The sequence below is a fragment of the Panulirus ornatus genome, chromosome 47, assembly GCF_036320965.1.
Source record: "Panulirus ornatus isolate Po-2019 chromosome 47, ASM3632096v1, whole genome shotgun sequence".
NCBI lineage: Eukaryota > Metazoa > Arthropoda > Malacostraca > Decapoda > Palinuridae > Panulirus > Panulirus ornatus.
Genome location: NC_092270.1, coordinates 21,490,413 through 21,502,972, shown reverse-complemented (window position 1 = coordinate 21,502,972; position 12,560 = coordinate 21,490,413). Strand labels below are relative to the sequence as shown.

The 12,560-nt window shown below is 40.7% G+C and overlaps 1 protein-coding gene across 1 annotated transcript; it reads right to left on the bottom strand.

The window, feature by feature from the left end:
• Positions 1-1,060: 1,060 nt before the first annotated feature.
• Positions 1,061-4,150, bottom strand: LOC139763730 (venom protease-like). Its single transcript, XM_071690049.1, has one exon. The coding sequence runs from the start codon at positions 2,338-2,340 to the stop codon at positions 1,591-1,593; it is 750 nt and encodes a 249-aa protein (XP_071546150.1). The 5' UTR covers positions 2,341-4,150; the 3' UTR covers positions 1,061-1,590.
• Positions 4,151-12,560: the final 8,410 nt, after the last annotated feature.

The following is a 12,560-nucleotide window of genomic DNA, read 5'->3' as shown; positions in this document are numbered from 1 at the left end:
ATGGGAAGAAGAGGTCATCTTGGAGGAAGAGGGGATAAATGCTTATGCTTCCATTCCTGCAGCAATAACCACTGCTGTGTGTTTGGCGAGACAAAAGCATCACCACATAAGAGACGGTAATCTACCCAAGGAAAGTCAGAAAAGAAGTTACGTAAGTTATTCCAGTCAGCTTGGTTCAGGTGCCAATACTTATTTATGCTTAGAAGGGACTGCTGGAGGGGAAGGTGCCATTAGAATAGATACATTTATGAGAGTATGATCGGATGAACCAAAAAGGATGAGATTGTGTACTTACAGCAGGATGGACCAGAGGTGCAAAACAAATCCAAAGTACTAGAAGAGTGGTCACAGCAGTCAGGAATGTGGGTAGGTTGGGGGATAATTTGCTTTTGATCACTGAGAAGGGAGAACATGAGGGCTTCAATCCCTCCGTTATCCATATGAGAGGAACTCAACCATTCCCTATGGTAAACGTTGAAATCCCAGAGGTAGAGGATCTTGGCTTGCGGGTGAAAGGATGTCACAGTCTCATGGCAGGAGTTTAGACAGTCAAAGAAAGATATAGAATTTGTAGAATTAGGAGAGCAGTAAGTGAAACAGAGGAAAAGCATGGTAGTAGGGAGACAGACCTTGAGCCACATATCAAAGTCTGGGGACTCACGTTCCTTGAGATGTGCAACAGGTGTGCTAATGTTGGAATAAGCACAAACATCACCTTTGAACTGGAATTATGGGTGGAGGTTATAGTTAGATATGAAAAATCGACTATTGAGAACATCATTAGACAACTGTGTCTCAGAAAGAAGTAAGATATTAGGAGAGGTATTATTCAGACGGTGTTCATACACTCACTTACTGAAATATAATAAGTAGAAATTTGGGTTTGGTGTTCATAAATGTTACTCCCACCTCTTACCTAGAGATAGTGGTGTTTAGATAGCCATTAGTAATTTTACCAAAACACTTATCTCAGGACAATCCTGGGCTAATGTGTTAGGGGTCGAAACCCACTATAATCAAAGGGGGTTGAGACCATGACACTGTAAGCAAGAATTTAACTTTTAAGAGGCTGTATTATCATCATTGGATGTTAAGGAGTACAGAATTTTCAAGAGTATTTCTGCCCAAAAGGAGCCCACTATACACTGCTCATGCATAGAGTGCTCTCAGAGCTGAAGGAACGATGCAAAGAGTCACAGTGTTCCTTTATTTGGGTTCAGAGTGATGTAAAAGGTAGCAGTTTTATTGCTTGGGTTCAGATCAATGTAAGAGGTCACAGTGTTCTTTCATTTGGATTCACTCTGATAATCAGATGTCATGTGTCACTTCAGGAGGCTTCAGTGCCCATATAAATCCACAGTGAATCCTGAGATGTTGTCCTAAGGAAATAGCTATGTCCTCTTAATAATCCAGGATACCATAAGGACAACACACTTCCATGCAATATTTATTCAGGAATCTTCTGGATATCTTTGTACCAACTGATAAATAAACCAATATATAATAAAATATAACGAACGTAAACAAATGATACATGACTTGGCCATTCTTTGTGATAGAATTCGTGAGGAACCTCTTAGATCTCTGAAGCTAGCAGTAGATGGCATCAGCGGTGTTTTCCCTGATCCAGGGGAGGAAGGAACTCACCCTTGTGTACACTCCAGGTGACTTAGAATCGCTACATTTCACCCCAAAGGACACCAAACCCACCTGGGTATATGTGCCTCCTTCCTCCACAGAAAGTGGTCCTCCTGAGTCTCCTCGACAGGCATCCTTACCTCCCTCATCATGCCCAGCACAGAGCATATCTGGTGTGACATCTATGCCTGCCACAGTCCCTTTCCCACATGAAGGGTCCAGGATAGACACGTGTGTCTCCATCAGAACTGGTGGCTGTTGGCCAGTACTGCTGAGCAAACCCCAGCCATACACACTACCCATATACCCAGTGTAACTCTTACTGGAGTCTGTAGGCAAACACACTGGCCTAACCTCTTTGTACTTGGACAGATCCAGATTTTCCTTCATCTTCAAGAGAGCTATGTCATTGGCGTTGCTGATAAAGTCATAATTGGGATGGATAATCACATCAGCTTCCACAAATCTGGTGGCTCCTTCAACATCGTCTTCGTTAGAGGTCATGTCGTGGTCTGCCACACCCACCACCATGCCATCAGTGGATAAGAGAATACCATCAGTACTGTAGAAGCAGTGAGCAGCAGTGAGGACATAGCGGTCATTGATGATGGCGCCTCCACACCAGTACTTGCTGTCCCACAATGTCCTGATGCCCACCATCCATGGGTACTTGTGAGGTGGTGACACCTCAACACCCCCCATCACACGACTTGGATTAGCCACGCCACAGGCACATGCATCCCTTAGGATGGCAGCTGCAGCAGCTGGGAATCTCCCACAGTTTATTAGGTTAGTGAGGCTAGCCACAGCCTGGGGGAAAGCATCAATTACTAGACATTCAGGGACTCATTACAGAAACTAACAAAAATGTGTCAAATATATGAATAAATCAATACAACTAATATGTAAATTACTTAAAAAAACAGGAGACCATATGGGTCAGAATTAGTGTCAGACCTGGATTCATGGAACCAGGAGACCAAACAGAATTGGTATGGTTAGTTGAAGAGTAGCAAGAAGGGTAGGAATATAAGAATAATTGGAATTTGTTAAAGATAAAAGAAAAAATGGGGATGGATAGGATAATAGCAAGAAAAGGTATATTGAGGAGTAGAAAGGAAAATTTATCATTGGCTGATGGTGAAGAATATTGATAGACGAAGGATATGGGAAAAAATACTTAAAAGTTAGCATAGAGCAGAAGGCAGCATGCCAACTTTAAACTTGCTGGGTAACTGAAAGAATATTGTTGAAAGCACCAGAAGGATAACTGTCTGCGAAAGGCAATAACAGGAAAATCAGAGTAACAGAGTAACAAAGATGTATTTATTTGGGATAATATATCAGAGTTAGGAAGAGAAATATGTTGGAGGAACAGCAAAGACTGGTTTACAAGAGTTGAGGAAAGATATCATTTAAGAAAGATGTTAAGAAGTGATGTCAATGTGATGAACAAAATGTGTCAGAAAGTTGCTGATCACAAACAAAATAAGAGTGGCAAAAAGTTTAATTAATGTTAACAATAAGGGACAATATCAGAAAAGCAAAAGATACTGAAGAAAGCACAGGAGAGGATCAGTAAGGAATGTACATGCTGTAATATGTACATGTTGAGAGAACTCACCAGTATTGCAAGGGTTACTGAATACTTCATCGTTCAGCTAGAGGAGTCAGACTGGCCAGCTTAGCTCCATGGTGGGGTATTTATGTTCCCCTGAATCACCTTACCCAAATATGGAATGTCAGAAAATCATCTTCATTCGCATGCATCAGGTGAAATCAGTTTTGGTTTAAAAATTATCAGCTTATAATTATCCCTGAATTACAAAATTATGTATAATCACAAGTTTCAGAAAATTTTCTGGTGATTTCCCCAAATCATTAAATTTAATTATTGGAGGCAATTTGTATCAGATATTCAAGAAATATCTGTTTCATATTTTTTCCTTGATAATTATAGGGTAACAAGAGGATTAGGAGGTAAAACTAAAGGTATGTAATGCATGCAATGAAAACGATGTATGTATGGCATGCTAAATATATTTTTAGAGCAAAATTACTTGGTTTGGTAAGATCAACTCAATATGCATTGAGGAGTACATGGAAGATGTCAAAGTCTGCGAGTGCAAAGATGGGTATATTTGATGGTAATAGTAGTTCCACTGGTGTTGTGAGGCATGAGCCCTAACTGAGCAAATTAATGTGTTGGAAATTAAATGTTTGAGGACAATATGAGGTGTCAGGAGAGCAGATCAAATTATAAAAAACAGAGAAAGAGAGAGGTGAAGTAGTAAAAGGAGTATGTACAAGAAAGCTGAAAAAGGTGTGCTGAAGTGGTTTGAACACAAGGATGGGATGAATTGAGGAAAGGCAGACTATGAGGGTGTAGATCACAGAGGTGGAGGGATCAAGGGAAAGAGGGAAAACCGGTGAGGAGGTAAAAGGAAGGAGTGAAAGATGCTTGAGTGACTGGGGCCTAAACTACACAAGGGTGTAAGGGGCTTCTTATAGATAGGGGAGCTCTAATTTCATTGCATAATATACAATATATGTATATATATATATATATATATATATATATATATATATATATATATTATTTTTTATTATTTTGCTTTGTCGCTGTCTCCCGCGTTTGCGAGGTAGCGCAAGGAAACAGACGAAAGAAATGGCCCAACCCACCCCCATGCACAATGTATACACACACACGTCCACACACGCAAATATACATACCTATACATCTCAATGTACACATACATATACATACACAGACACATACATATATACCCATGCACACAATTCACACTGTCTGCCCCCATTCACTCCCATTGCCACCTCGCCACACATGGAATACCTTCCCCCTCCCCCTCATGTGTGCGAGGTAGCACTAGGAAAAGACAACAAAGGCCCCATTCGTTCACACTCAGTCTCTAGCTGCCACACAATAATGCCCGAAACCACAGCTCCCTTTCCACATCCAGGCCCCACACAACTTTCCATGGTTTACCCTAGACGCTTCACATGCCCTGATTCAATCCACTGACAGCACGTCAACCCCGGTATACCACATCGATCCAATTCACTCTATTCCTTGCCCTCCTTTCACCCTCCTGCATGTTCAGGCCCCGATCACACAAAATCTTTTTCACTCCATCTTTCCACCTCCAATTTGGTCTCCCACTTCTCCTCGTTCCCTCCACCTCCGACACATATATCCTCTTGGTCAATCTTTCCTCACTCATTCTCTCCATGTGCCCAAACCATTTCAAAACACCCTCTTCTGCTCTCTCAACCACGCTCTTTTTATTTCCACACATCTCTCTTACCCTTACATTACTTACTCGATCAAACCACCTCACACCACACATTGTCCTCAAACATCTCATTTCCAGCACATCCACCCTCCTGCGCACAACTCTATCCATAGCCCACGCCTCGCAACCGTACAACATTGTTGGAACCACTATTCCTTCAAACATACCCATTTTTGCTTTCCGAGATAATGTTCTCGACTTCCACACATTCTTCAAGGCTCCCAGGATTTTCGCCCCCTCCCCCACCCTATATATATATATATATATATATATATATATATATATATATATATATATATATATATATATTTTTTTTTTTTTTTTTTTTTTTTGCCGCTGTCTCCCGCGTTTGCGAGGTAGCGCAAGGAAACAGACGAAAGAAATGGCCCAACCCACCCCCATACACATGTATATACATATGTCCACACACGCAAAATATACATACCTACACAGCTTTCCATGGTTTACCCCAGACGCTTCACATGCCCCGATTCAATCTACTGACATCACGTCAACCCCGGTATACCACATCGCTCCAATTCACTCTATTCCTTGCCCTCCTTTCACCCTCCTGCATGTTCAGGCCCCGATCACACAAAATCTTTTTCACTCCATCTTTCCACCTCCAATTTGGTCTCCCTCTTCTCCTCGTTCCCTCCACCTCCGACACATATATCCTCTTGGTCAATCTTTCCTCACTCATTCTCTCCATGTGCCCAAACCATTTCAAAACACCCTCTTCTGCTCTCTCAACTACGCTCTTTTTATTTCCACACATCTCTCTTACCCTTACATTACTTACTCGATCAAACCACCTCACACCACACATTGTCCTCAAACATCTCATTTCCAGCACATCCATCCTCCTGCGCACAACTCTATCCATAGCCCACGCCTCGCAACCATACAACATTGTTGGAACCACTATTCCTTCAAACATACCCATTTTTGCTTTCCGAGATAATGTTCTCGACTTCCACACATTCTTCAAGGCTCCCAGAATTTTCGCCCCCTCCCCCACCCTATGATCCACTTCCGCTTCCATGGTTCCATCCGCTGCCAGATCCACTCCCAGATATCTAAAACACTTCACTTCCTCCAGTTTTTCTCCATTCAAACTCACCTCCCAATTGACTTGACCCTCAACCCTACTGTACCTAATAACCTTGCTCTTATTCACATTTACTCTTAACTTTCTTCTTTCACACACTTTACCAAACTCAGTCACCAGTTTCTGCAGTTTCTTACATGAATCAGCTACCAGCGCTGTATCATCAGCGAACAACAACTGACTCACTTCCCAAGCTCTCTCATCTCCAACAGACTTCATGCTTGCCCCTCTTTCCAAAACTCTTGCATTCACCTCCCTAACAACCCCATCCATAAACAAATTAAACAACCATGGAGACATCACACACCCCTGCCGCAAACCTACATTCACTGAGAACCAATCACTTTCCTCTCTTCCTACACGTACACATGCCTTACATCCTCGATAAAAACTTTTCACTGCTTCTAACAACTTGCCTCCCACACCATATATTCTCAATACCTTCCACAGAGCATCTCTATCAACTCTATCATATGCCTTCTCCAGATCCATAAATGCTACATACAAATCCATTTGCTTTTCTAAGTATTTCTCACATACATTCTTCAAAGCAAACACCTGATCCACACATCCTCTACCACTTCTATATTATCCCTGGGGATAGGGGAGAAAGAATACTTCCCACGTATTCCCTGCGTGTCGTAGAAGGCGACTAAAAGGGAAGGGAGCGGAGGGCTGGAAATCCTCCCCTCTCATTTTTTTTTTTAATTTTCCAAAAGAAGGAACAGAGAAGGGGGCCAGGTGAGGATATTCCCTCAAAGGCCCAGTCCTCTGTTCTTAACGCTACCTAGCTAATGCGGGAAATGGCGAATAGTATGAAAGAAAGATATATATATATATATATATATATATATATATATATATATATATATATATATATATATATATATATATATATATATATATATATATATATATATTCTTTCTTTTCTTTCTTTCATACTATTTGCCATTTCCCGCATTAGCGAGGTAGCGTTAAGAAAAGAGGACTGGGCCTCTGAGGGAATATCCTCACCCGGCCCCCTTCTCTGTTCCTTCCTCTGGAAAAAAAAAAAAAAAGTGAGGTAGCATTAAGAACAGACAACCAAGCCATACAGGGAAAATCTTTCACTTGGCTACTGGCTCTGTTCCTTCTTTTGAAAAGTAACACAGGTAGGGAGTGCTTTCAGCCACCTGCTCTCACACCTCTTAGTCGCCTTCTATGACAGGCAGGGAACACATGGGCAGTATTCTTATTCCTAAAATGTGTCCCAGGATCCCTTTCCCAGGATCCCTTTCTACAAAAGAGTCTTGGTATTGCTCAGGACCTTCCTTCTAAGGGCCCCTGCAGCCCAAGGCTGCAATACTTCCAGTAGCAGGGAATTGATGGTTCTTTTACCTGACTGTACTACCAATGTTACTGCCTTGCCAAAGGTGACTTTTCACTTGTGGTGTAATCTCATGCAACACCAAATCTGTGTTTCTCTGGTAATATATAAGGCCTTGAAAGTGAGGTTATTCCATAAATTTCAATTAACTCCACACCATGATCACCAGAAACGAAATATGATATCAGAGTGATTTTCTGTAATAACACTCATGCGACTGGGAAATAATAATCACAAACGATTATGTTACAAAATCAAGCCTTTCATATGAATTTTGAATTCTAAAAGCAACATACATTCATAAAGACTTTATGATGATTCACAGGTATTCATCATGAGAAAAATGGAAATCTTCACAAGTATTCATCATGAGAAAAATGGAATTAATAATAAGGTGATGTACAGAGGGAAAACATTATTCTGGTGGAGTATGATAGAGAGAAAAATTCGCACAAACTCAGAAAGACAGCCTTATTAACAGATATCAAGGAAAACAGATGAATACACATAATACAGGTAAATTTATCACTTAAAAAACAAATGTGAAAGAAGTGAAACCATATCAGTCCATAAATGAATATTCTATTCCAGGCAGTGTTACCATTTTCCAAAAGGCCACAACAACATAATCAGTCTAAAGAACAAGTCCACACCATAACGTTATTAGTCTCAAGACCCAGGCCACACCATATTATTAGTCTCAAGACCCAGGCCACACCATGTTATCAGTCTCAAGACCCAGGCCACATCATGTTATCAGTCTCAAGACCTAGGCCACACCATATGTTAACAGTATCAAGACCAAGGCCATTCCACAATGATATCAGCCTTACGACCGGGCCACACCATAATATCATCAGTCACAAGACCCAGACCTCACTAGAATGTTGTCAATCTCAAGACCTAAACTACATTATAATATTGTCAATCTCACAACCTAGGCCATACCATAATGTTATCAGTCTCATCAGTCTCAAGAATCAGGCCACATCATAATGTCGTCAGTGTTAAAACCCAGGCCATGCCGTAATATTATCAGTCTCAAAACTCCAGGTCACATCATAATGTTACCAGTCTCAAGACCAAAGCCACACCATAATGTTATTAATCCCAAGACCCAGGCACCATTGAGTGCTCACAGTAGAAAAGTGTGTTTGCACTGGCCATATGTGCACTGAGGAAAACAATGATGTTACAATTGTCTTGAGCATCTAGACAAAATTTTCAGGTCTTGATGTTATACAGCATCCACAAAAAACTTGTCCACCCCTATAAATACTTAAAGGTGACATATGGCTAGGGTTTATTGCAAATACAAGCATGTGACACTTTCAGGGTGAAATCACATACATCTGGTCACTTACAGTGAAGCACAAACAACCTGACTCAGTGTGCCTCAGGCTATTTTCAGGAAATGATCTTTACTCTTCTTGGCTATGAGCCTCATCTGGAAGCAAGAAAATGTGGGCACACGTAACTTTTTTAAGGCACACTGGGCACTTAGAATGCACAGTCAGGTGGTTGCTTCCCACTGCTTATGGTCTCCCAGAAAATTTCATCTCACCACCAAAACTTATCCCTGGTCAACCAAGGAAGACCTCTGGATATACAGATAATCTCCTAAGACAGAGGTACTACATGTAACCCAAGACCATCACCCCAGGAAAAGGTTTTGGTGGTGAGATGATGTTTTCAGGAAGGAATTTTGCAGATGTCATAACTTGATGCTGATAGCCTTAATGACCCTTTCATCAATAGACCTAAATCTGAACTAACCAACCAACCAACAAACTGCATTGGTGCTACTGTTCATGTAAGGATAACCTTAAAAAAAAAAAAAAAAAAAATAATTTATCATGCAACTTTTCTGAATTTCTTTTAACTGATAATGAACTTATCAGTAAAATTAGATCCATGTTGGTTGGGCAGAAAATTTCATACCACAGAAAAAATATTTTGAAAATTGCAAAATCATAATGCCACATATTTAGTTTTACATTTCTTTTAATTCATAAACAATTAAACTAAAAAAAAAAGTATACAGTTAAAGGCATGAGTTAATTCATCAACCTTCTACATAATTATCAACGGTAAAATTTCTCAGCGAAAACATTTTCATACTTGATTACCATTTCCCGCATCAATGAGGTAGCACCAGGAATAGATGAAGAAAGGCAACATCTGCTCACATTCATTTTCTGACTGTCATTTGTAATGCAATGAAACCTCAGCTCCCTGTCCACAACCAGGCCCCACAAACCTTTCCATCATTTGCTTCAGTCACTTCACATACCCCGGATCAGTCCACTGACAGCACATCGACCCCAGTATGCCACATCAATACAATTCACTCTATCCCATGCACCCCTTTCACCCTCCTGCATGTTCAGGCCCAAGTTAATAAAAATCTTTTTCACTCCATCCTTTCATATTCAATTTGGTCTTCCCATTCTCCTTGTTCCCTCCACTTCTGAACCATGTATTCTCTCTGTCAACCTTTCCTCACTCATTCTCTCCATATGTCCGAACCATTTTAGCACCTCCTCTTCAGCTCCCTTAAGCACACTCTCTATATTACCACACCTCTCTCTCTACCTTTTATCATCTTACCGTTTTATCAATTACTCAATCAAACCACCTCACTCCACATATTGTCCTAAAAGATTTCATTCCCAACATATCCATCCTCCTCCACAAAGCCTTACTGAGAGCCCATGTCTCCAATCCACATAATATTGTTGGGACTGCTATATCTTCAAACATGTACATTTTTGCCTTCCCAGATAACGATCACTCCACACATTCTTCAATGCTCGAAGAACCTTAGCCCCTCATCCACACTATGACCTACTTCCATTGTTCCATTCACTGTCATATCCACTCCCAGGTATCTAAAACACTTCTCTTCCTCCAATTCATCTCCATTCACACTCACACCCAAGCTAACCTGTCCTACCCTGCTAAACCTAATAACCTTACTTTTATTCTTAACTTCCTACTTTCACACACACACTTACAAATTCAGTCACCCCTTCTGTAGTTTCTCTCTCGAATCTGCCACTAGTGCTGTATCATCAGCAAACAACAACTTTCTCACTTCCCTGGTCCTTTCATCACCTACAAACTTCATACTCCTCCCTCTTTTCTAGATTCTCACATTTACCTCCCTCACCAACTCATGCTTAAACAAATCATAAAACCACAGTAACAACACACTTCCCTGCTGCATACCACCCTTAACTTGGAACCATTCACTCTCTTCTCTTCCTTACACCCTTGATAAAAACTTCTCACTGATTCCAGCAGCTTTCCTCCATGCTGTATGATATTAAGACCTTCCACAAGGTGTCTCTATATCCATATCCATAAATGCCTCATACCAATCCATCTGATTCTCAACATGTATCTCACACACATTCTTCAAAGTAAACACATCCTCTTCCACTTCAGAAACCACACTGCTCCTCCTCAATCTAATGTTCTGTACACACCTTCACCCTCTCAATCAAGACCCTTCCATACAACTTACTGAGCACACTCGACAAACTTATACCTCTTTAGTTTGAACACTTGCCTTTATACAATGGGACTATACATGCATTTCACCAATCCTCAGGCACCCCACCATGATCCATACATTGAAAATCCTAGCAATAAGTCAACAACCCCATCACCCCGTTTCTTAATAAATTCAACTGCAAAAACATCCAATCCAACTGCTTTGCCACATTTTACCCTACATAAGGCTTTCACTACCTTCCCTTTCTTCACCAAACCACTCTCCATGACTCTCACTTAGCACACCACCTCGATCCAAACATCCTACATCTGCCACCCCCATCATCAGACTCATTCAAGAGTCCTTCAGAATACTCACTCCATCACCACCTATTACCACTTCCCCTTTTGCGCTTTCACTGTTATTAATTTTTCTCATTTTTGCATACTTTCAAACTTCTTCCAGAACTTCATATTCTCCCTAAAGTTTACTGATACTCCCTCACCCCAACTTTCATTTGTCCTTGTTTTCATCCCCCACATCTACCTCTTGACCTCATCCTGCTTTCTCTTATACATCCTCTAGTCAACCGCAACCTTCCCTATATGTACTGCCCAAACGTCTCTATTTTCCCTTTTACTTACAACATCACCTCTTTATCATACCACTGACCACCCTTTCTAATCTGCTCACCTCCCATCTTTCACATGCATATCCTACAAATGACAGCAATGCTTCCCTAAATACCTCCCATTTCTCATCGACTCCCCTCACTTTATTTACTCTCACTTTTTGTCATTCTATAGTCAATCACCCCTGGTATTTCTTCACTTACTCTCACCACTCTCTTCTCATCTATATTGTTTCCCCTCTCTTCGGAAAACCTATATGAATCTTCACCCTTGCCTCCACAAAATAGAGATCAGACAAACCATGGAAGCAGAAGTGAGTCATAGGGTGGATTAGTCTGTCCATCCATCTCTTTGATCTAAGACTAAGCTAACCCTGCCATAAAAGTTTAGGAGACTCGTGACACAACATCTCTTCCCTGAAACCAAGTTCTCTGTCAGTCAAGTAGTTTCTCCTTTGAAGGAAGTCATTTGTTTGTTTTCTGAATATATACTCCAGTGGTCTCCATATCACAGCTGTCAAAGAGGCAGGATTGTACCTCAGCACAATTTTCCAGTAATATTTCTTAAATGTGCATACATTTGCCCTTATTTACATCTCTGGAACTATTCCTTCCTATAGTGTTTTTTGTGGGAGTGCAAATATCCACAAGGTCCATCCCTGGCACAAGCTTTTGTCACTGACAGTCAGTTTTCTAAGTGCACTATTATTGGCAGAGGCTGTGTTTCTCTTGAGTGAATGGGCTTATTTTCTTGTGTGTGCTTGTGTATAATGGATGTAATGTGTCAATTCAAGCTTTTAGAAAGTGAAAATACAAGAGGTGATGATCTATATATATATCTGGAGTTTTTCAAAGAAAGAAACACTTACCGTGAACATCACATCCTAACATTTCTAATCTTCATCATACAAAAATACAATAACCCTTAAAGAGTTCAGTCAACAAAAATTTATGGTCAATCAGACCAAGTCCCTAATGAATTGTATTTCTAATATAAAAA